This window comes from Schistocerca cancellata, chromosome 4 (assembly GCF_023864275.1).
Source record: "Schistocerca cancellata isolate TAMUIC-IGC-003103 chromosome 4, iqSchCanc2.1, whole genome shotgun sequence".
Classification (NCBI taxonomy): domain Eukaryota; kingdom Metazoa; phylum Arthropoda; class Insecta; order Orthoptera; family Acrididae; genus Schistocerca; species Schistocerca cancellata.
The window spans coordinates 591,920,380-591,946,981 of NC_064629.1; the positions used below are offsets into that span (position 1 = coordinate 591,920,380).

A 26,602-nucleotide genomic window follows, 5' to 3' on the forward strand; every position below is an offset into this window, starting at 1 on the left:
ATCTTTGTCCAATGAATACCCGTTTATCGTCTGCATTTCTTCTTGGTGTAGCAATTTTAATGGCCAGTAGTGTACTACGAGATGCGTCAAATAACCAAAGCAACACTTTTTTTTAATGCGGGTTGGTTTTATTCAGAATTACAATACACCATATTATTCCCCAATCTTTTGGCTGCAAAACCCTAATTTTCGTTATGATCTCCGTTCAATGTTACGGCCTTACGCCACCTTCCTGGGAGGGCCTGTATGCCCGCAAGGTACCGCATAACGTCGGAGCCAACGTCTTGCTGCATCAATAACCTCCTTATCATCCTCGTACTACTTCCCGCTGAGTTGGGCCAAACAGTTGGAAGTGGAAGGTGTGAGATCCGGCTGTGGGGTGGGTGAGGAAGGACAGTCCAATGACGTTTTGTGAGCTGCTCTCGGGTGCGCAGACTTGTGTGGGGCCTTGTGTTGTCGTGGCGAAGGAGAAGTTAGTTTGCATATCTGTGGCACCTCGAATGAGAGTGTGTGCCCTTTCCAACATTGCAGGAGTCACAGCTGTTTACGGCCGGCCTGCACGGGAGTGATCGGACAGGTTTCGCGCGACCTTGTTGAGATGATGACAGACGCCTCGCCCAATGACTCACCGTACTTTTCTTCGCTGCTGGGCCCCCGTAGACGTTCTGTAAGAGCCTATGACTATCTGCGATGCTCTGGTTTTCCGCAAAAAGACACTGAATGAGAGCTCTGTGCTTGGAACACACCTCCGTTACAGAACCGATTGTGAAGGCTGCATATAGGGCCGCCATCCATCGGAACTTTATGAAACCATAGGGTCGGAAGCGGGAATATCCCACGATGTCCCACAACAAATTCTGTATTTTTTCATCCGAAACTGCCCGAGGAAAAGATTTGTTGTATTACTCTCGTACAATCTTCAGGTGAAAATGTACGTTGATTCGATTGCTATCGCTGCGGGAATAGTGTTGCTGTAATGCTCTTCCATTGCATTTAGTGGACTCGCACAAGAGGTGCATATAGGTCAACTCTCCAGCCATATGCTGTGTATCATTATTGGCAAACCCAAGACAGAACCGAGCAGTACTGATTTCAAGCGTTAGGGTGAAAAGTAAAGTTGGCATTACTGTCATCGACAGGAAGTACTGCTAGAGAATGTAATAAGTTTGCTTACAAACAAGAGACAAAGCGCGTTTTCACTGCTGTGCAGATGTTTGCACTGCAGTACAGAGACAAAGATAAATGGGGTAAGAAACCAAACGAAATACAAATAGTATGATTGAGCCACCGTAAACTACGTGTACAACATACCAAAGTACAAAATGTCCATGAAAAAAGCCCGAAATTTTGTCATTGGAGTTAGGGTTCACCCTATATACACCGGGTGTTAAATCGGAGCCATTGTGGACTCACGCCTCTCTCCCGGATGACATGCAAACTCTTTTCACCTATGGTATGCAGTTCAAATTTATGTATTCACCCAAAATCACTTCACTTGGTCTCGTTAGCAATTTTGTGATGTTGCCTCCAAACATTGCGGTTCACGAACACCGCACTTTGTTCATTTTCCCCGTCAGCGTCGCACTAATGTTTGGTAAGTCTGAGTGCAACCTTTGCAACAATTCCACTTGCACCCATTATTTAAGTTTCTAACATTGTCCAAAGAAGGAAAACTTAACCACTTGAATTCTTCATGTGGATTACATCTGTCACTACGCGCTTGAATTGTCTCTTTTACATGGAAACGGTAACGTATTTAATAAACCATTATCATTTTGGCAATTGGCCCACGGAAATAAGAGAAGTGCTATTCCCACCAACAAGTCTTTACCTGTACCCGCATTTATTTGATGTTGAAATTTTCTTAACACTTTAACCAGTTAGATATACCGAAACTTTGCTATGATCTAAATTGTTTTCGTCATCTGAAATCCTCATTCTCGTCTCTGGAATTTCTCTTATTATTAAAAAAAACTAGTTGTACTCTTGTCGAGACTCGCACTTCTCGTTTTAACCGATCTGAAGTACCAGATTTGCGTCTTATGTGAAATTACAATTTCTTACACGGAAAACAAGCTACTTTATTTTCGATTTTCTCTTTACCACCAAAAACAACCTAACATTGTCAAATGATCGTTTTCAGTTTAGTTCCCCGTTGAGTTCAAAGTCTCCATGCTTCGTTTGACTCGGAATTTTATCAGTATTGTTAAGTTTACTCACGCACTGACAATGTTAACTACTGTGCTCTCTCCAGATGATCACTCAAGTAGTAAAAAGCGTTTACTGAGGATGACAGGAAGCCGAAAGCTCATCACCGCAGGGAGCTAGCCGCCAGGGATATCTGCGCACACATACGTCACTGACAGTATTAAAAAATGAGACGTCAACATAAAGTCAGTAAAGGCAAGTGAAGCGGATGTGGTCAGAAAGAAACAAATTTTCGTTCCAAGAACAGGTGCACACTTCAATATTTCCAACGCCCAAATGTCCGACACGCAATGCCACTTCATGCAATCGTATATGAATGTAACAACACTCGTAATAACTGTCTTCAACATTTAACGACACGTTGGTTTTTATTGTGTAAATTCGTAAACACAAAGTGAATATATGCTATTGTCTGGGAATTCGACCCACAATAATGCCGATTATCTTAAAAACAAAAGACTGCGACACACTATTGATAATTTACCCGAGCGCGTAGTTGGCGCTAAGAAAATTAAGGAGAATTCCCTGATAATGGAAAGTAGAACATTTGTTACGTGCTTACGAATTACTAGTTTCGCTGACGTAGTGTGCAGTAATAAGCAGTATTTGAACAAACACACAAAAATTTATGCTTTGCCGTTGCTACGAGTGCATAAACAGAACTTCATATGAAAAACTAGAACTTAAGGGCAGTCAAGGCTGTAAGAAAGAATCAAGTGGCAATATTTATTTCACAATTTAAATATAACACCATAGCATATCTGATCTCTAAAGATATTTTGTGACTGCATATGCATAAATCTGTGTCATACGTTAGCGGAACAGCCAGGTAGCAATACTCGTGAGCCGCTGTCCTGAGATGGAGGCAAGAGCAGTAACTGCGACCTGAGCAGCCCGACGCTAGCAGCCCAGCACACCTCTCACGAAATGGGAGAAAAATTATTCAGGTAGCTAATGCTTTCATGACCTGATTAATTTTTCCAGCAAGCAGTTGATTCGTACACCGAATAAGAGACGTAAACTGACCCCGCCAAACGCTGTTTGCAACTTGTTGCTTGAAGATAGAACCCACTCCACGCATGCGTGCCAAAACTGTTGCCTAACTGCAGGTGCCAGCTGCTGAAATTGCATACTCGCAGCAGTTCCAAAGGTACGACGACGAAATGAATGCAAGGACGAGTGTCACAAACAGGTCTTTACAGTTGTGACAAATCTGAAAGGACCCGTTAAGCATATGTTCCGCCATTCCTAATATGGATCTCAAAAGACAGGTTCAGTAGTATTAACTGGCTTCAGTAAGAAGGCTATTATGTCATTACTATAGATGCCAAACGCGCAGGCGAGAGAAGAAAGCCGGGCATGAGGGCAATATTTCTTTTTCTTCGTTGCAGCTGTTCGCCTCCCCATTATGTGCCGCTTGTTATGGAAACACTCCATTTGGGTCGGTCTGGAGATCACGCGATCCCCGCTCCTTATTCTCCATCCGTAAATTGATTCAATACGTGCTAAGTATGGACCACCAGAGATGACGATGCTGTGCAGGAGAACTAAGAGTTTCTCTATGAAAAACTTCTATAATTCCAAAAATAACTTTCTAGGCAATCACAAAGAAAACATTCAAACTAAGATGATATTTCATTATGTTTTGACACTATTCTGCTGATTTATTACGCACTTCGATGTGGTTCGGAAAAGAGGTCTAGAAAAACTGACATGCTTCTGCACCCCAATATATATACTATGCCATGTTGTGTTGAATCTACTAACAAATAGTGAAGTCTTGTAATTTCGAAACCAGCAGATTGTATTAGTCTATATGGCCACATAGTCATTTCTTATTTTGGAAACCTAATAAAAAATCATTCACACATTAATAGTTTCCAACAACTTTTCGAGTCTGATAAATTAAAAACAATATTACGAAAGGTGTAAAACTGATCTCTAAAATGAAAGACAATAAGCTGAGGAAATTATATGATACGTTATAAATTTACGTCCCTGGAAAACATCATTCACCACCTCGTATTGCCCAAACAGCGAGGTCTATGTGATTAAACGAATAACATAAATTAAAATTCCATTAAGGCGGCGGAGGAATCAACAGTTCGTTATAATGTAGTTACTTGTCAATTCTTTGTTGTTCGTAAGCAAGACAACTTTTAGAGAGGTAATTACTAACACAGAAATAGCCAGTATCATTTATTTACTGTTTTCTTTACATAAATAAATAAAGTGAAAGCACAACTTAGATAGCTTCGTAATAGAACCGCTAAACTTTGGCGTTTCGCCTTCCATCACGATTTTCGTTATTAAAAATTCTTTACTACGTCTTAAATATTCTTGAAGTACGATGGATTGAAAAAACAACAAACTCCACAGTAGTTTTAAAACTTTCCATACTTGCCAGCCCATAAACTTTCGAGACTGGATCAATAAAACCTAAAGGAATGATGGCGATTTTAGTGCTTCAGGTGTTCCACACAGTCTCCTCCCACTTGAGTAAAACGCGCAGAACACTCATACAGTTACGTGGAATTGTCAGAAAAGTCCTTCTTTGCGATGCTATTCAACTCTAGCGTCACATTGGCTTCAATGTTAGTTATGTCGTCAAAGCGTTGGCCCTTTACGTGAATTTCTGTGCTTTGTTGTTTTGTCGTATGTTTGTATTGATAAAACCAAGAAACCAGAAAAGGATTGTCCGCGTTTTCCATTTCTGTCAAGTCGTGACAAATATCCACGCGTCTTTGCTTCATACAGGAGTCAAGGTGTGCTGGATTAACATTGCACGCACTTTTCTCTTCTTCAGAACACTCCACTACTTAACACTGCCTGCACACAACTGACTATTTGAATGAACATCTGTTGTTTACAGTTGTTAATTCAAGCTACCACCGTAGTTATTGGCTGTCATCACTTATACGCCAAGGATAAAAGTCTCGGAACATTTTGGACGGTCGCTGTATACTGTGATACGTGGATGTATGAGTATTTCGATTGGTGACGCTTGCTGTGAATCGGACAGAAACTCAGTATCGAACGCTATGCATTTGCTTCTTTTGTTCATGATCTGTTGTCAACGTAAAATCGCTTGCATTAGTTAATTGCATTAACTGACACATCATGAATGGCTGTTTGGATGACTAGTTCGTTAGCACTGTGTATCGCAGTGATGTGGAACAAGTAAAATTACTAACAATTTCATGTAACTCACTTGCATTTATGCACATGTGCTACCCATTTAGAGATAGAAATGAACAATAATGCGAAATTCAATCTAGTTAATTGTTAAGCTCAGTTTTTTGTATGCATCCTGGCATCACAGCCACGCAACTAACAATTCGTGCACACACTTCCCAAAAGAGTTGTTTCAGCTAGAAATTTCACACTATTTGGAATTTGTTCGGGGCTGTAGGAAAGTGACGCATGGCATTTATTCAAAATCAGAGTAACTGAAACTAGAGCTTATGGTGAGGCAAAGGCCGCGACTCATTTGTAAAGATGTGAAATACTGATGTAGCAGCCATCCATACACTAATCCGGAAGGATTACGAGGACGAAGCAAGGAATGAACAAATGATTCATATGTAGGTGTGAATGTCCATTTCAGAGCTGAAAACGGTAGCTATACAGATGTGGTAATTAACGGAGAATATACATTTGACGATGGTTACACTTTAGCACTCATGAAGATGAGGTTGTGAGAAAAACTTATCAGGCAGTCACCACAGCTGGTAGCAAAACCTTATACCGTAAAAAATTCAGACATTTTTCTCAACGCAAGTTAAGTGTCTCAAAATGGAAAAGAAGTATTAAAAAGCTATGTATTTGCAGTAATCAGCATTCCTATTAAAACGAACTCACGATAATGCCCAGGGACCTACCAAAGGCAATTTAATCCTCTGACTGTGGCGTCAATGGATGACAATGTTCGAGGGAGTAGTGGTCAGCACAATACTCCCCGCGGCTAAATTCGGCTTTCAAAACTGAGATCGGTAATTCTCCTTCAAACTGTTCCTCAGTTGTTCTTAACGAGACTAAAGAGACTCGTTCCACACGTTGAAACCATGGAAAAACCTTAGGTGGTTATTTGGAATTAAACCCGAGACCTACTTCCCAGCCCGCATCTCGTGGTCGTGCGGTAGCGTTCTCGCTTCCCACGCCCGGGTTCCCGGGTTCGATTCCCGGCGGGGTCAGGGATTTTCTCTGCCTCGTGATGGCTGGGTGTTGTGTGCTGTCCTTAGGTTAGTTAGGTTTAAGTAGTTCTAAGTTCTAGGGGACTGATGACCATAGATGTCAAGTCCCATAGTGCTCAGAGCCATTTGAACCATTTTTGAACCTACTTCTCAACGCTCAGCACCGTCATACATTAGGTCATGGAAATGTCCATGCTGCAGTGCTACTATTATTATTGAGTAAATAGAATTAGAACACATTTCTTGAATAACGTTGCTCGTTAGTTTGACAAAGTTTACGTTAAACTGAATATATTACGTTTACTTAAACAAAGTTTTATACCCGTCAGGGTAGCCAAGGGCGCTAATGCGCTGCTTCTCGGACTCGGGTAGGCGCGCCGGCCCCAGATCGAATCCGTCCGGCGGTTTAACGACGAGGGCCGGTGTGCTGGCCAGCCTGGATGTGGTTTTTAGGCGGTTTTCCACATCCTGCTAAGTGAAAACTGGGCCGGTCCCCATATTCCGCCTCAGTTACGCGACTCGCAGGCATTTGAACACGTTCGTTCCATTTCATGGCTTGCACTAGATGCAGATAGCTGGGGTACACTAATCCCACCAGGGGGGGTTCGGGGTGGCGACAGGAAGGGCATCCCGCCACCCTATGCAACTATCATCGCCGAATCCGTAGTGACAAGGCCGACCCAGGGTTGAAACGGGACAAAGGTGCACAGAAAATGATGAATGATTTAACCAAAGTTTTATATCCTGGGAGGCGTTGTGAAGAAGAAATATTTGCCATTTACAATAAAAGTAAATTTTCTGTCAGTGAGTTACTTTCATTCTTTAGATAGGTACTCAAATAATCCGTGGTAGGTCTTTCTTACCTCTCCATACACGTCTAAAGGGGTATTTACAGTTTCCACTTGACGCGCGAATGTATAACACACTATAAAACACAAAAAAACTTCACCAATAAGGAATTGCTCGAATGAGACGAAAATCGGTAGATGTTGTGTACATGTACAGAGAACCAAATTGTTACAATTCCAGAAAAAATTGGATAATTTACTCAGGAGGTAGAACTTCACAAAATGAGTAAGTCAGTAACCCACTGGTCCACCTCTGGTCCTTACGCAAGCAGTTACTCGGCTTTGCATTGGCTGGTAGAGCTGTCAGGTGTCTCTCTGAGGAATATTGTACCACATTCTGTTCAGCTGTTAAGTTAAATAGCAAAATCACGAGGTCGCTAGAGGATGCTGCCCATAATGCTCAAACGTTCTCAATCGGGGAGAGATCCGGCGACCTTGTTGGCCAAGATAGTTTTTGGCAAGCCGTGAACGGGCGGGCATTATCTTACTGAAATGTAAGTCGAGGATGGCTCGCCATGTGAGGCAACAAAATTGGACGTAGAATATCGCCGACGTACCGCTGCGTTGAAAGGGTGCCGACGATGACAACAAAAGGAATCCTACTAGTAAATGAAATGGCACCCCAGACCATAACTCCTGGTTATCGGGCTGTATGGCGGACGACAGTCTTGTTGACATCCCACAGCGTGTCGGGGCGTCTCCAGACACATCTTCGGCGTGGAGTCTCATTGACTGGAGCATAACTGTCTTCAGTGAAGAGTCCCGCTTCTAAATGAGCCCCGATAGCCAGCGAAGACGAGTCTCGAGACGCCTCGGACAGCGATGGGCTACCAATCTGACTGTCACCCTCTATACGCCCCGACAACCAGGAGTAGCGGTCTGGATTGCAGTTTCATTTCATTCCACAACACTACCTCTTTGGTTTGTCATCCGCGGGGGAACCCTTACAGCACAGTGGTACGTCGATGATATCCTATGCCCTGTTTTGCTGTCCTTCATGGCAACCCTTCCTGGGCTTACATTTCAGCAAGGTAATGCCCCCACCTCCCACGCGGCAAGAGTTTCTACTGCTTTTCTTCGTGCTTGCCCAACCCTAGCCTGACTAGCAAGGTCGCGGAATGGAGAAAGTTTGGAGCATCATGGGCAGGATCCTCTAGCCGACACGAGATTTTGACGATCTAACGGGCCAGTTGGATAGTATTTGGCACGATCTCTCTCAGTAGGATATCCAACAATTTTATCAATCAGTGGCAAGCAGAATAACTACCCATATAAGGGCCATAGGTGAACCAATGTGTTATTGCCTTCCTCAATCTTTGAAGCTCTTTCTCTTGAATTAATCATCCAGTTTTTCTGAAATTTTAATCATTGCATTGTCTGCACATGACATCTTCTGATTTCCGTCCTATTGGGGTAATTCCTTCGTTGTGCGTCCTTTTTTTTTTTCTTAGAGTGTAATACCGTACAATGCCGATAGAAAATTTCAAAACGTCGTAATGAGCTCTCTCACTTCTGCAAACCATAGTTTAGTTTACGGCATCTAACTCTGTCATCTGGTGACCCAACAACGAAAAGAAATTTTCTCTTACCCCGAAGACTCATTATCTCTAGTAAATGCGTTGTCTTAAATTTCCAGTACGTGGCTGTTGTCTAATTAGCTCTGGCACCACGAAAATTGAAATTGCAATTCTCCGGTAACACATTACACACCCTATCTTTTGTTGAAAAATCCCTCGCGCAATGTTAGAGACACTTGTGGAAGTATGTGCCATAAGTCGCTTGGAGCCTAGAATAGGAGTTCGATAGTTGGTAAATTACGCTTTGTAACGAGATGATCCTTTAGCAGTTTCCTTTAAATACGCATGATCTCTTTATTTACACGTAAGAAATACTGAGCATCTGGGAATTATGAAAATGGGTTATAACTTGATTTATAGAATTTTGAACAATTAATGTCTGGTAGAGAAAGATACTTCCATTAACACGTTTCTCTGTCTGTTACAGCGATACTGCAGAGGACGTCGGTCAATAAGGGTCAACTGAAGATCCAAGGAGTGGCAACGTGCCTGTACTTGTGTATGGACAGTTGCGGGCTGTTATACGGCTCGGTAAGGCGCCGAAACTTCTCACACAGTCGCTGTAACGTCACTTTCTCTAATTTGTAACGGAAGTTAGTGATTATTACGATGAAATAAAATTAAAATCGCCATAACTTCCCAAGTGGTCACCAACGGCTGCAAAACACTTTGCAGAGGTAGGAACACACATGAGTGCACATGAATAGTGGTCACAAAGAACTGATGATAAATGTGTGCAACGGTTGAAGTGTGTCCATAGAATTTTTTACGCGGCCTGATCTATGTTTCAGACTAACTTACCACGTAAAAACATTAAGTTGAAAAAAAAACAATAATAATAATAATAATAATGATAATAATTATTAACATAATTATAATAATAAGTTACACACCAAGAAGGAGTAGTTAGCATCACCTGAATCCTTGTGAAGAGCATATTACCGCGAAGTTATTGGGTAACATCGTAGTAAACGAACGGTTATTTGTGGAACACTTGCACACCTTAAGTGCAGTGGTAGAATCATTCTGAGGCATTACATCACTAGATACATGATACACGGTCCAGTCACATTAATGTGACCACCAGTCAAAAGCCTGAATAACCATCTTTTGCAGAGCGGAAGTGCAGGGAGAGGGTCAGTGAGGTTCTGGAAGGTACCGACAGCTATGTGGAGCAGCGCCGAGTTGGCGCCGAGTTGCCGTGACCAGCTGTGCTGGGTTGCTCGATTGAGGATTGATGGCGTTAACAGCCCGAACGTGATGATCCCACTGATTCTCGATTGAGTTTAAACCGGCGGATGTCATCTGCGGCCTGTGGCGCACCATAGTTGCTCGGTGGCGGTTTTAGATAGCGCCATTTTGTCAAGTACGATATACTTTAACCATCGCGGTACGCGAAACGTTTACAAACTGAGGTGTTTCGGAAATGCTTCCACCTTTAGCCCGAAAGCGAAAGACAATGAACTTCCGTTTTGCACGTCACATAAATCACTCCGTTTCCGCATTACGATAACGACTGCACTGTTTCCCGCGTCCTCCCCACCCCCACCCCCGATCGCAGCATGCTTTATATACCCTCTACTGTCAGTGCTGCCACCCACCGTCTGTGATTAGTTACTGCACGTCACATTAATATGACGGGGCCGTGTAGCTCCAGATATTTTCTGTGGATCTAAGACCGAGTATTTTAGCTGGCCAATCGAGATCCGATAGGATGCCTAAATTTTCATCAAACCAGTAAAGTAAGTATGCACCGCCGTGAAAACGGATGTTGTTGCCTTGGCAGATGAGAGTGTCTAGAGCATACCCATGATGAAGATGTATAAGAAAGGTCAATAATTCGTCGCTGAGAACCTTGAAACAAACTCCCTGCTTCATGTACACACGATTGAGCGGGCCCAAGTCGTGGTATTTCGAAAACTTAACTGCACCCTACACATACACACACCATTGGGCTGTCAGTGCACTCGACGCCTTGTATCAATTGCAAAAGAGTCACAATACGACTCGGCAGGCCACACTACATCATTCAAGTGAGCTACTGTCCAGTTTCTGTGTTCTCTGGCGCACTGAGGACGTGCATCTGTAATGTGCCACTGTGTGCAATGGCTGTTCGCGAGGTACCAGATTCCAAATGTCCTTTACATGCAGTTCACTTCGCAATTTTCGCTCAGAAACTGTTTGAAATTGACCTGCATTCACTGACGACAGCAATGCCTGTCGAATTTCTAATAGATTGCCATTGACAAAGCGTGACCCTCGTCTCCGGTCTCTGACGCTGGAAGTATTTTTACGATCGTTGTACATACACCGTGTTACATGGCCACGAATGGTATACAGTTCTTTGTCGAAACGTTGAACACACCGCGTTGATACACAAGCAACTAAAAGGACTTCATTTACGGTGTGATCATAATAACGTCGACGCACCATAGTACCTTTCTGCCATTGTGTCACGTCCCTACGTCGTCACACCTTACCGTGTTGATTTCATAAAACCGACTGACCCTTATACACAACTTGATTGTCATGGTTTACGTTAAGTAGTGGAAGATTAAATGACCAGTGGTACCAGTTCTACAACATCAACAGCGCTTTAAAGCCAGCAGTGGGCTCTTTTAAGACGATAGTGACTAATACGGCGGCGGAGGGGGCGTTCAGCAAGTAATGCAACACATTTTTTTTTTCTGAAAGCAGGTTGGTTTCATTCAGGCTTCCAATACACCACATTATTCCCCACTCTTTTGGCTACAAAACCGTATCTTTCAATATATTCTCCGTTTTAAATGCACTCCTCATCATCCACGTGCTGCTTCCGGCAGAGTGCATCCACTATTGGGCCAGACAGATGGAAGTCGTAAGATGCGAGATCCAGGCTGTAGAGTGAAGATGCAGAAGAACAGTCAAATGAAGTTTTGTGACGATGATCTAAAAAAATTGTCACGGTCAGCTAACAATTCCGCAGACATGTTCCTTCGTTGCTCTTTATGCCCTTCCGTTAGGCGGCGAGGAACCCAGCGGATACACACTTTTGAGTACCCCAACTGGTGCACGAGCATATCAACACCACCAACAGAGACGCCCATCTGAGCAGTGAGGTGTTCTACTGCGATCTTTCGATCACCTTGAATGAGAGTGTCACGTTCCAACATCAGGAATCACAGCTGCGTACTGCCAGCTGGCACATGGGAGATCGGACTGGTTTGCGCGACCTTATTGCGATGATGACAGACACCTCGCCCAGCGACTCACCTGCTTTTGTTCAGTGCCACGTCTCCGTAGACGTTCTACAAGCGCCTATGAATATCTGCGTTGCTCTGGTTTTCCAACAACAACAAAAAAACTCAGTGACAGCTCTCTACTTGGAACGCACATCTGATACAGACAAAATTTCGAAGGCTACGTATAGCGCCGCCACCTATCGGAACTTCTTGAAACTATAGGGGCTGAAGCGGGAATATTCCACGATGACACCCAACAAATTCCGTATTTTTGAATCGAAATTGGCTGAGAAAGAAAATGTGTTGCATTACTTATTGAATGACTCTCGTATAATATCCGGTGAGCTTATTTTCTGCTTTAGTGATGTACATTGCGAGGTTTTTCTAGGTAATGTACCAGTTGTGTCATTGAAATACCAGACAGTGTAGTAGCTCACGGGGCTATAAAAAGGCACTCTATGTGTAACGGTGCATTGTGTAGCTATATGTTCTGGTAGGATGTCCCAGCAGTACTTCTACAGCCATTACCACACGTGAACTCATGTCGTAGGTGATGGCCACACATGTAGTTGTCCTAGAGTGTTGCACCGCCACGAAACTGTGATTTGGTGATCATCAAATCTGCACAGACACACAGGGCAGGCATATGTGGCCAAACGAAACCTGGGTTTGCCGCCAGGGTCAACCTGGTCCGTCGTAGTCCAGCGTAGCTTTTCGCGACTCCTCTGGAAGCATAGGCAATGTGGTTTGGGTGTGAATGCCTGGATATCAGGAAACAATGCTCTTCTGCCAAGAGACCGTGCGCGCTCCCAGGGCGCGCTGACAATTATGGTCGGAATAGCTCAAATGGGTCTGAGTACCATGGGACTTAACTTCTATTGGTCATCAGTCCTCTAGAACTTAGAACTACTTAAACCTAGCTAACCTAAGGACATCACTCACATCCATGCGCGAGGCAGGGTTCGAACCAGCCTACCGTAGCGGTGGCGCGGTTCCAGACCGGCCGGCGGTCGGAATAGCACCTGCCCATGGCGGGTACCAGGCGATAAGACTTCCCGGACTGGCACTGTGCAAAAATGTGTCCACTCAAATTTATTTTGCTTGTTAGATGCTTCTCTGCTGCAACGTACAGGTATGTCACGTTGTTCAACGAAGTGAGAAGATCTCTGCTGTGAACCAGTCGCCAGTCTTTCTTATTGGTGACATGTTCATTGCTCTGAAGACATTTTGGGATGTAGTTTCCTGCCGGTACTGGTAGCAAATTAGACTCTCCTTCTTGGTGCGTAATTTTCCTTGTCGCAATTATAACACTGACTGGTTCAAGTGCAAGCATATTCGGCTCGAGAAGTAGCGTTAGTAATTCAGTGTTAAGGAAAGGACCCATAATTTTCATACGTTACAAATTTAAGATGTGAGAACGTGTGTATTTTTTTTTACTAGAAAAGTAGCGGTCGCTGCAAATCATGAGTTCCATAATGTAAGTATATAAAATAAGAATTATCGCTATTTTAAGAAAGCATTGTACCTTTCTGAATACAGACGCATGTTCCTATGTCGCAGTTTTCTTAAATCAACTGCGCTTTTATGGTGCACGTGCAGTTACAGAGGGGTTTCTTGTTTGAAACTCTAAAGGAATACATTGTTCTTTACAGAGAAATAACCAATATATTTTATACTACTCTATATATTTTCATCGTTAATATTATATAACCGAAAAGTATTGATAATCAGTAATCTAGAATCCTGATTTGCACAGAACAGTTTCTAGTGTTAAGTGTAACACTTTACTAATAAGTTATATCTTGAACTTCAGCCTAGATACACTTTCCAGTACATCTACTATGTCACGACTTATCTAATTTGAAGCTAACTTATTAAATAAACTTGAACACAGTAATAAATAATGAAACCGACAGCGATGTGTACACACCTCAGAGTCAACATCATTTAAATTAACTATGTCAAATTACTATCAAATCTACTTTACTTAACAGTTTTTTTACCATTAGCTTCGATGGGTTAGACATTTCAATTTTGAAGAATGGACATTTCTCTGAAATTATTAGCTAATTTTTAAACTTACAAGACAAAATATCAAATAATGAATTGAAGCTGCACAGTTTTCCAGAAATCTAACCATCCCAGGGCAAAATCGTATAGCTTGAATGTTGTGGTTGAACGACCGCCGTGTCGGTTAAGTGACCAATATATCATCTTTCATCTTTTTAAAATTATGTAAATATCTACGTATTTGGAGAAGAACGGTATCGCGAAGGAGTGAACATTATATGAGTCTGGAGAGAAGATGTGGATAATACGCTTAGGTATTTAAATACATGTGTTGACGGAATAAACGTAGCAGGGGAAGACTTCATGAATGGTCAGTAACCTGCAATTTTACGACGTGTAGTTTGTTTCACTTAATGCTCAGCTAGCATAATAACAAAAGAGAATTGGATAAACAGTCGACGAGTTTGCGATTTGACCTCTCTGTTATAGATAATTTCCATCTAAGACTGCATTGGCATGATAATAAATTTCTGTAGAATATTCATTGAGTAATGGTACGGATGCCGGAAACCATTGAAAATTTGCAGATTGTGTTGAGCGTGCGGTTTGACTTGTTGATGAGGCGAGCATACTTTCTTACAGTTGACGCAATGTATGTACTGATTCTTATCTGTCCAACAAGTTCAATGGATTATTTAGTTCTCTGCGTTCTATATACGTTAGTAATATGGAGGAAAGTACGTGGAGTATGCTCAGCAGCACATTGCTAGTTCACTCAAACAGAGGATCAAGTGGACAGCAAATAACTACGCTACTTCAAAGTGCATGGTAAACAATCAATTCCAGTCGATTTGTCTGTTTGGCGCTCTCATCTGGCACACGTTATCCCACTCTCTCGTTCATACGCAGCTTACTAAAGCGTTATCACCGTGCAAACAGACGTGTTTTCTTATACGATAGTAAGGCACACTAAGCAAAGCATCGTATCGTCTCATGCGCCATAACTTTTATCGATATACTAACGTTTTGCGGCGTAACGTGTGATATTTGGCAACTGGGACGTAATTTGTAAGAAGTCTTTCGACAAAATTAGTAGTTCAGCTGCTGTGTGAGCGATTAAACAAATATCGTATCTCAAACTGTAGCTTATTTAGCGGTTCAAAAGTTCTAATAATGTTAACCGCATTTAGGCACTGAAATGTGTCAGTGATAACAAGCGAAAATTTGTGCCGGACCGGGAATCTAATCCGAATTTCTCGCTTTACACATAAATATATATGCAAATTATTTATAGCTTCCTTCTTTCCTGTTCGCCTACGACGAATAGTCTTAGTATTTTCTTTAAAAAACTTTGAGATATCTTTAATCTAATACTCATAGCTTAATTCATCACTCCCCTTTCTATCTTTCGGCGCTAATACTGTCTTTAATCGTTCCCTTTCGGTTCTTAGAAACTAAATTTTTATAAACAGGAAACGTACCTATACATCCGAGGTTACGCAGAAACAATCATGAGCGGATACTCGATCAGAAAGATGATTTCAGTTCTTGAACATAAATTTGCGGCTAAATCCCAACCGTCGCAATCATCCTTCATTGACTGACAACATATTTACACCTACATCTAAAATATCCTCCGGAAGCCACTAAACCGTGCATGGCAGAGGGTACCTTGTACCGCTACTAGACATTTCCTTTCCTATTCCACTTGCAAAATGAGAGAGAGAAAATGATTGTCTATATGCCTCCATACGAACCTTAATTTCTCTCATTTTGTCTTCGCGGTCCTTTTGCGAAATGTGCGCTGGCGGCAGTAGAACCCTTCTGTAGTCATGCCCAAATGCTGTTTCTCTAAGTTTCTCAATAGTGTTTCGCAAAAAGAACGTCGTATTCCTTCCATGGATTCCCGTCTGAGCTCATGAAGCACCCCCATAATACTCGCATGTTAATCGAACCTAGCAGCATTCCTTTGAATTGCTTCAGCGTCTTTCTGAGACCTGACCTGGTGGGGCTCCAAAGCACTGGGATTACACTGGTGTTCTATACACGATCTCCTTTATGGGTGAGCTAAACTTTCCTAAAGTTCTCCCAATAAACCGAAGCCTACCACTTGCATTCCCTACTATCGGCCTTACGCGATTGTTCCATTTCCTATAGCTTTGCAACGTTATGACTAGATATTTAATCGACGTGACTGTTTAATGCAGCAGACCACTAATACTGTACACAAACATTGTAGGATTGTTTTTCCTACTCATCTGCATTAGTTTACATTTCCCTACATTTAGAGCAAACTGACATTCATCATACAATATAGAAATTCTGTCCTCCAACAGCCACAAAACGACGACATTTTCTCTTACTCTGCAGCTTCGTCAGCAAACAGTCCCAGATTGGTGCTCCCCCTATCCGTCAGATCATTTATGAATATAGGAAACAAGAGCGGTCCTATTACTGTTCCCTAGGACTTTCTTGACGACGATATGATGATGATGATGATGACGATGTTTGGTTTAGCGGGCGCTCAACTGCGCGGTCGTCAGCGCCCGTACAAATTCCCAATTTTTACTTAGTCCAAGCTAGCCACTGTAACGAATGATGATGATGATAACGATGAAATGATGAGTACAACACAAACTCCCAGTCTCCGGGAAGAGAAAATCCCCAACCCTGCCGGGAATCGAACCCGGGACCCCGTGATCCAGAGGCAGACACTCTTGACAATGAGTACTCACCGTCCAGGCCAACGTACTGGGTTCTATTACTTACGAAGCCTTCGAGCCACTCACATACGTGAGAAGCTATCCCGTATGCTCGGACCTTCGTTAACAGTTTGCAGCATAAACTAATGATAAAAGAAAACAAAATGTTTATACTTTAAATATTAAATGTTGATTCGAGATCCGCAATCTGTCTTAATTGCTTTTCAACAGTGTTCAGTGCTCTCACTAGTCTAAGCAACAAAGCTTAGACGGTAAATTTCTCAACGTTGTAAATTCACTCCTGGAAATTGAAATAAGAACACCGTGAATTCATTGTCCCAGGAAGGGGAAACTTTATTGACACATTCCTGGTGTCAGATACATCACATGATCACACTGACAGAACCACAGGCACATAGACACAGGCAACAGAGCATGCACAATGTCGGCACTAGTACAGTGTATATCCACCTTTCGCAGCAATGCAGGCTGCTATTCTCCCATGGAGACGATCGTAGAGATGCTGGATGTAGTCCTGTGGAACGGCTTGCCATGCCATTTCCACCTGGCGCCTCAGTTGGACCAGCGTTCGTGCTGGACGTGCAGACCGCGTGAGACGACGCTTCATCCAGTCCCAAACATGCTCAATGGGGGACAGATCCGGAGATCTTGCTGACCAGGGTAGTTGACTTACACCTTCTAGAGCACGTTGGGTGGCACGGGATACATGCGGACGTGCATTGTCCTGTTGGAACAGCAAGTTCCCTTGCCGGTCTAGGAATGGTAGAACGATGGGTTCGATGACGGTTTGGATGTACCGTGCACTATTCAGTGTCCCCTCGACGATCACCAGTGGTGTACGGCCAGTGTAGGAGATCGCTCCCCACACCATGATGCCGGGTGTTGGCCCTGTGTGCCTCGGTCGTATGCAGTCCTGATTGTGGCGCTCACCTGCACGGCGCCAAACACGCATACGACCATCATTGGCACCAAGGCAGAAGCGACTCTCATCGCTGAAGACGACACGTCTCCATTCGTCCCTCCATTCACGCCTGTCGCGACACCACTGGAGGCGGGCTGCACGATGTTGGGGCGTGAGCGGAAGACGGCCTAACGGTGTGCGGGACCGTAGCCCAGCTTCATGGAGACGGTTGCGAATGGTCCTCGCCGATACCCCAGGAGCGACAGTGTCCCTAATTTGCTGGGAAGTGGCGGTGCGGTCCCCTACGGCACTGCGTAGGATCCTACGGTCTTGGCGTGCATCCGTGCGTCGCTGCGGTCCGGTCCCAGGTCGACGGGCACGTGCACCTTCCGCCGACCACTGGCGACAACATCGATGTACTGTGGAGACCTCACGCCCCACGTGTTGAGCAATTCGGCGGTACGTCCACCCGGCCTCTCGCATGCCCACTATACGCCCTCGCTCAAAGTCCGTCAACTGCACATACGGTTCACGTCCACGCTGTCGCGGCATGCTACCAGTGTTAAAGACTGCGATGGAGCTCCGTATGCCTCCGCAAACTGGCTGACACTGACGGCGGCGGTGCACAAATGCTGCGCAGCTAGCGCCATTCGACGGCCAACACCGCGGTTCCTGGTGTGTCCGCTGTGCCGTGCGTGTGATCATTGCTTGTACAGCTCTCTCGCAGTGTCCGGAGCAAGTATGGTGGGTCTGACACACCGGTGTCAATGTGTTCTTTTTTCCATTTCCAGGAGTGTATAACACTCTTCACGGCTGTGCCAATATTAATCTCAGTGAATCGCTTGGATTCGACTATCGGCCAAATTCACGTTTCAGTTTATCTCACTTTCTTTTACGCAATGCCTACAAAAGTTTGAACACGATGCTATACTGCACAGTGACTCGTCCTAGTCGAAGGAGCTTAGCAAAAGAATTTCGGATACGGCGTTATGGCCTCCTCCTTGTGTCGCGCCACTAGGCAATGGATCACATGTAATCAGAAGTTCCTCTAGGCACATGAGAGGAGGGTTCCAGAACAGTAATGGCTAGGCTGGAGCCGGCAGTGCGGCGATCCGGCAGTGGCGGCGTGCCGCCGCAGGTGCATGCGTGGCCCGCTGCTGGACGTGCCATTACCATACTGACAGACCGGCTGCTGAGCTCGTCGTTATGCAACCGGCGAAGCGCGGCTAAAATTACTGCAGACACCGCGCTCCAAACCCACTGCTTCCCACCACTCGGTGGAAAACAATCACTTATCATTATTAGCCGACAGCATCCATCCTGCTTATAATGGCAGTGATTGAACCCGTTATAACGACAAAATTTGTGGCGTTGAGAAATGTGCCGTCTAAGCTTTGATGCATATTTCTTAGTAGCTACTAATGAGAGGATTGAGCACTGTGGAAAAGTAAATATGACAGACTGGGGATTTTGAACCCTAATTTAGTGTTTGACGACTAGAAGTTTTGTTTTCTTTTATCTTTAATTTGTAGCTCGTGCGCATCTGTTCGCGAAGTCGTATTAGCTAACGCTGTAGGCTACAGCAGGAGTAGGACTCATTGATAGAGTGGGTGCAGATATCAGCCGTATTATTCAGTTATGTATTATGTATAACCAAAAAGTCCGTAAACTGTCTGCAATTTATTGAGGCGTATATGTGCTTCCTGGTGAAAGATCCGCCTTCGGGATTGAACAGTTTTACGAAGCAAAACAATCCATCATGGAGGGTATGTAGCTGGATATGATAACACATTTGCCTTTCTCGTAGTTTTGGCAAGAAAAGCCTCAATGACTCTCCTTTAGGTTTCATTTTTTAAACAAACGTCACAACAAAAGGCCAAACGAAAAAATTGTTGTATTGAATGCCGTGGGACTAATGAAAATGTTAGAAGTTAATATCGGGAAAGGAGAAATAAGATACGTAAACGAGAGCGTTATCTCGTTTGAAGCTAATAACCTTAAGATGTCGATATCATCATTACTCAGCAATTCAGAGATGTGTCTGAGAAGTTGCATCTTGAACCCGGACCAACCTATACGTAAAATATTATTTTTTGTGAGATAACATTTCATTGCTCTGTATTGTGCTTGACTCCGCTACTGCGAAGAAATTTTTGAATGATTTCATACCATCTGTAGCTGGAATTTTTGCCTTGCTTGTGTGGTGTTGTAGAATTTCAATGTTGGACCATTTTCAAGTATCCTAATATACGGTATCAAAAGCAATTCAGTGCATTAACCATGGATTACAAGATAAACACAAGAACAAATCAGATGATAAACTGTGCTAGGATTACCAGAAATTTACAGAACAAAAATTCAGCAAGGGTACATCATGCCTGAATAGCCTTTGCACATTTCATATTTGAACTGCGTCCACTGCCATCGTGCTTCTGAGTGCAAATGACGTCGTTGAAATAAAATCAGTACTGCTGGCACAATTCATATGGACGCGCGTCACACATTTAAGGTTATGTACGTATTTTTATCATGTGTTTTGTTACCGTGTTTATCTTTAAACCGAGTGTTAGTGCACTCAATTCCTATTCGTTCCATTTATTAGGACGCTTGAAAGTGATTTTAAAACCGCAATTGTACAGCAGTGCACAAATAAAGAAAAACTAACAGCTGTAGGTGGTATCTAAACAATCAAAAATTTTCGAATTTGTAATGTGTGTAAAATGAGATGAAACTTCAGATCCTGTTTGTGCACCAGACGATTTATTTCTCTGTCTTAGCCTACAGTAATATTCAGTGATTTTTACGATTTCCTGAGAAACTGGCTTCACTAAACTTTCCTGAGAAACTGGCTTTACTAAACTTTTTTTCTTATAAGTTAGAGCACATTTTGTTAGTAGTGAAGATGTCCAACTCCTTATAAATAAAAATGTTAGTACTGCAGTAATCACAATTTACCAGCGCTAGCTTCGAGTGTTTCGATGGAAGATTACAAACTCCCTCCAAGCATAGGAGAAAGAAAGGGAACATAAGGTTTAACGTCCCGTCGACGACGAATTTATTAGAGCGTAAGCTCGGATAAGACGGGGATAGGAAAGCAAGAAGGATGCGTCCTTTTGAAAGGAATCATTCCAGAATTTACCTTAAGAAATTTAGGAAAACAACAAATACAAATCTAGTAATTAATCATGGGGCCGCTGCGCTCTCTCCCTCAGAGCAGAACGGCGTGCAGCCACCTCTTGCAAACAGAGAGAAAACTGACTCTGAAACATTCTGTACCTCCTTGTTCTGTGGGCTGACCTACTCGGGAAAACTGATGATTAGACAATTTTCAAATCGACTAGAAGTCTGTTATTGCAATGCACACCGCAGCAGATCTCTCTCTCTCTCTCTCTCTCTCTCTGTGTGTGTGTGTGTGTGTGTGTGTGTGTGTGTGTGTTTTGTAGTTTAGGGGTGCTCGACGACGAGGTTATCAGAACTCTTACGAAAATTAATAGAAATGAATGTGGTTGAAACGTCGAAAACGTAATAAAAAAGGAATAGGCAGTCTGAGGTAAAGTTTCATCCGCGGTCACCGCAAAATAACACTTATCTCATATCCTGTAAGGCGACATTAAAATAGTTAGATGTTCTACAAATATCAATTAATACATAAGGAAGACATGAGGTCAACTAAAATAATTACACAAGGACTTATGGCTCCCTGATCACATGGAAAAAACTGGGATGAATCGTCACTCAAAAAATTAATTGAAACCTTCATCCTAAAATTTTAGGGGACAGGTCGGACATTTAGTGTCACTCTTCTTCCCATCTAACACGGAAAGTAACGCAACTGCTGAATTGTCTTCAGTCTGAACAAACTAATTATTGACTTGTTTAGTTATGGTCGAAAACTCCGTGTAAGAACAATGTTTGTTTAGTGGGGATAAAGACAAAAAGCGGCCGTGGACTTATTAAGAAATTTTGCCATCCTATGTCTGGAGCGATCTACGCAAACTAATGGTTCTCTCTGACGTAGTTCTTACCTTCAGAGGTTGTTGAACTAATTACCATATTAGAAAAGTGCTAGCCTACTGAAAGATCATAAACTCCCATCAGAAAAATGAAGCCAATTTTAGCTAATGTGTTTTTGTAAATAGATATTATATAGTTATTTATGCTTAGAATAAAATTTAATTTTCGAATTTTTGTATTGGTTGGGGGTAGAGGGGTGAGGGATTGGACATGGGGAAGGAAGTAGACGTGGCTTATTATTCAATTCGTAAATTTTACGTAGATGGTGCTCCATAGCTTGCAAACATTCAAAGAACGTCAAGGCGACCTGGATAAGCTACTGCCTGAATGAAAACTATTTATAGATTTCGAGTTTCGATCGCACTGATCATCAACAGCTCCATCAAAAATGTAGCCTACTTCAGTCAATAACAAAATGTAATATTAGTTGTCCTTTTATAATCATATCCAGCGATAGACAATCACATACGGTAGCTATAATGGAGAGAAGACGCCAGGCACTGATCCATGCTTACAAGGGGCCACATGGCAATCGGATTTTTGTAGATTTTCTTTTTTTTTACATTTATGGTCTGTGAAGTTCAGAACTAAAATATCTATTTGAATAAGAAGTTGGATGCAAATCTCAAAAATTCTCTAAGAAATCTACGTTAAGTTTTACGGACGTCTTTAATATGCTAAAGCATCATCAGTTATTCTCTATAGGTCGTGTGATTGCAAATACAGCGTAACCTCAGGTGCAAAAATGACTGAGAGAAAGTGTAAACTATTAAACATCAGAGGGATCGAACCTGTCGACGTATCCTGTACGAAGATGGTGGAAAAGCAAGAAACCATGGGAATTATACTAGACGGATGTCTATTAATAATAACCGAGAGAAACTAGAAGCACACAACGGATAACATACAAGGTGCCATAACAGAAAACTTCTGTCGGTTCAATAATCTCACCCCCTCCCCCCAAAAAAATCAGGATTTATGATACCTATGCATTCTGTAAAGCATGTTACATGTCTCACTTGTATCCAATGAATGCCAAAGGGTGATACAAGTGTCCAGCAGGCATCTGTGGAAAGACAGTACCGTGTCTTCGAACTGAAAAAAAAAGAAAGAGAAAGAAAATAAATGCTGGCCTACCACGTGTGTGGTATAGGTTCGATTCCCAGCCCTGCCAAAAATGCATTTAGCCGGCCGCGGTGGTCTAGCGGTTCTGGCGCTGCAGTCCGGAACCGCGGGACTGCTACGGTCGCAGGTTCGAATCCTGCCTCGGGCATGGGTGTGTGTGATGTCCTTAGGTTAGTTAGGTTTAAGTAGTTCTAAGTTCTAGGGGACTTATGACCTAAGCTGTTGAGTCCCATAGTGCTCAGAGCCATTTGAACCATTTGAACCTGCCAAAAATTTAAACAAAGGTACATGTTCCATGAAATTTCCATAAAGTGTAAAATACATAAGGATGAAAAATCATTTTAATTTGTAAAGCTTTTTTTAAATTTAAACAATCTTTTACAAAAGGTCAGTAATTAAGAACGTGTACTTGCAATGAAAACTGGATTTTTGTGTGTGATGTGCAATAAGAAATAAGAAAACGTGCATTTTTCATAAAAACAGAAATTAATTATCTGTTAGCATATATTTGATGAACTTTATATTTAAAGGAAGTAGGTATTCGAACTGAACGAAAAAAAAGAAAAAAATAATAACTAAAACGAGGCTCGAATCAGCGATTACCTATCTCGAATGCTATTGTTTTTTTACCATCTTTATATATTTTAAGCTTCACGGAAACGCTAGTAGGACATGCACCTTTGTTTAAAAATTTGCGTCACCCGGGAATCGAACCTAAAGCTCGGACGTTGTACGCTATCATTCTAACACATAATCTGCCAGGAAGTTTCATTCTAACACATAGCCACACGGCCTTCGAAGAAAAATCTACCTTGATTTAGCTTATTAAAGACGGTTGGAAAACTTCCAAGTCGATTTCCTGGATATTTTTTTAGATTTGCATCGAACTATTTTAGGGGAACTGACCTTCAGGTACCACAGATATTAGGAACTACAAAAATCAGATTGCCAGGTGGTCCTCTTGTTAGACTAGAACCTGTAGCTCGAAAAGTATCTAGGATTTTAAAATGTCTACAAAGACAGTAGTTACCTCTGAATTTTCCCAGCAGAGGCGTTGGTCATAATCGCACAACACATACATTGATATCCGCTAGGAATGCGAAGTGTTGCAAGCAAATGCTCGAACATCGCCTGAGAAAGAGTATTCTGTCGCTTCACAAATACGGAAAGCAATTGTTCGGTGAGAGAAGGAGGTTGTAGTGGGGCCTGTGGCCGGTGAGAGAAGCGGCTGCCAGGAGCGTCGCAGCTTTGGAGCCCGGTACGTCTCCCGGCGGACAGCGACCCGCCGGTTTAAATCACTGGGTGGAGGGAGTGTATCCTTATTACACGGCACGCCGTACGGTAGGCACGTGATGGATGGCGCGCTGCGTTTGTCATACGTCGCTGCCACCGCTCCATTTATCAAGCATAACCTCCGCGCCGCGACCAATTTTCTCGACACTTCTTGGTGCCCGTGGGAACTGCCTAGTTAAGGCGCCCAGCGTGCTCAGTTCCGCAATCCTCCTCGCTGCTGACGATGGCTGGAGGCGCAGCAGTTTTCATTTTCACACCAGATTTATTGCTTTCCGATGGAGGCGACAGGGAAGAAAGAATAGGAGTTCGTGTTCTGATGGAGCTGTATCGTAAATGAACGTTGTTAAACCTCAACAGCAACGTATGAAATACAAGGGCTATGAGGAAAGTAAGTTCCGATCGGTCGCGAAATGGAAACCACAGTGAAAATCAAAAAATGTTTTATTTGGAATAGTTAACTACGCTACTTCTCTACATAGCCGCCGCTCCGACTTAGACCTTTGTCGTAGCGTTGTACCAACTTTCCAATACTCTCGTCATGAAAGGCAGTCGCCTGTGCATTCCGCCAATTCGTCTACAGCTTGTTGTCTGTGGAAAAATGAAATGTTGTGTTCATAGCCTGCGGTTCATGTGAGCACAGATGAAACTCAGGGCGAGGCAATTACGGGTTGTGTTATGGGTGATCAGACACATCTCACAGAAAACGCTGCAGGAGTATCTTCATTGCCCCTGCAGAGTGCGGCTGAGAATTGTCATGAAGAACGAAACGCGTAACAGCTATGTTATGTGGGCTGCATGACATCAGGCGAAATCTCTCTCCAGGCCCTTATACTTGGCGGGAGACATTATTTTCTAGGCATATTTATGAGCTCACTGTGCACTCAGAATTCAAAAGGACGCCTTGGCGCGATCAATGGGCATACTGGAGACGCCACCCAACACATCTGTGCAAAACTTCATCAGATTTTTACAGTGGTTTCCATTTCGCAACAGATCGGAACTTACTTCCAGGATAGCCCTCATATCTCAGAAATAGTACGTTGGCTGGTGGCTAAAAATTTGAAAAATGTTTAAGAAACCGTCGACTATGTTTGCATTAGGTCTTCTTCCTTTTTCTTTACAGTGTGTATGACAATTGCAGCAGTGATCTTCCCCACGTCTCATGAAGTCTAGGGCTGATCGTACTATTATGTTACCTGTTAAGCGCACTTTGCACATGAATGAGAAAGACGCCAGTCTTATTAAGTAAAGCTGTCACTGAACGTCATGGTCCCGTAGTGTGCATGGTCCTATTCGAAACTGTGTACCCTTGCCTTCCTTCGTCCTTTGAAATGACTTGCCCTGATGACTATAATGGACCTGTAATCTGACGCGGACTACAAGCTAAGGTGCGTCTTGACATTGCTAGAGGCAAAAGGAGCGATAAGTGACAGGTGAAAATCCTAAGACTCACCGGCATTCGAAACCAGGACCTTTGGAAGAGCATTCTGGCCCATTAATTTCTTCTTCTTCTTCTTCTTCTTATTATTATTATTTATAGTCCCTCAGATACTGCTGGTATCGGTGTCATCATAAGTGACGCACTTTTTATGAAGTATTATATTCCCTCATAGATTAGTTTAGGCCAATTCTAGCGCAGTGGCAGTGTCTGCAGTAAGGTTTCTGCTGAGCAGGAAGTGGAGAACTCTGTGTGGTACACAGTAAATTTGAATTAAGATCCTTACCACATCCGATACATAGCGTGGCCTGGGTATTAAATAATCTTCCACGCTCATTTAGACGTATGACTGACCGACCTCCAGTTTCCGCCTCGTTTAGTTTGTCCGGACACATATAATACGATTTGCATCTCAGCCCAGTTAAAGACCTCATTTAGGAAAAGGACGGTATCTCTGCCCATTAGATACGCTTACTATAAGCCGTTACTAATCATATCGCTGTCGACAGAACGTTAATTCACAAACAAATAGTAATAAAAGAAATCGCGGATTTTGAGTTGAATGTTCTACGGCGACTCGTTCTTCTTAATTGTTGAAAATGTTTGAGAATGATGTCACCTACATTAAACATTACTACAGGTTACTTCAGTGATTTCTTGTAATAAGGATCCACAGCCTCTATAAATTTTTTAAATGGCATTATGTTAGTTTCCAGCTTTAGCTCTTTTATTGGGCTATTGCAGTTTCCGCTTTTGTGCCATTTTAAACAGTAGGATCCGACTTGTATGATATCGAAATAGGTTAAAAATAACGTAGCGTTGTTTCACTTTTGATGGTAATCCAGTCAATGGCTATTATCAATAACATGAGTAAATAACAAATCTGCTCATGTTATTGATAAACGCCATTGACAATCAAGAATGACACAGCCCTACAAGAAAATTGTTTTAACCTATTTCTGTGCCGTAATATAACATCGAACCGTATGCTTGAAAGTGACAGAAAAGCCCAAACTTTAACAGCACAAGAAAACAGTGATAGCTAAAAGTG

At 42.8% G+C, this 26,602-nt stretch overlaps 1 protein-coding gene across 1 annotated transcript in view; it reads left to right on the plus strand.

Moving 5' to 3' along the window:
- Positions 1 to 26,602, plus strand: part of LOC126184341 (uncharacterized) — a gene marked incomplete at its 3' end in the record, with an annotated part of 778,475 nt that overhangs the window by 622,306 nt on the left and 129,567 nt on the right. Inside the window, exon 3 of the mRNA XM_049926718.1 lies at positions 9,254 to 9,357. Within this exon, the coding sequence (XP_049782675.1) occupies positions 9,254 to 9,357 (104 nt within the window). The remainder of the gene's footprint in view (positions 1 to 9,253; positions 9,358 to 26,602) is intronic.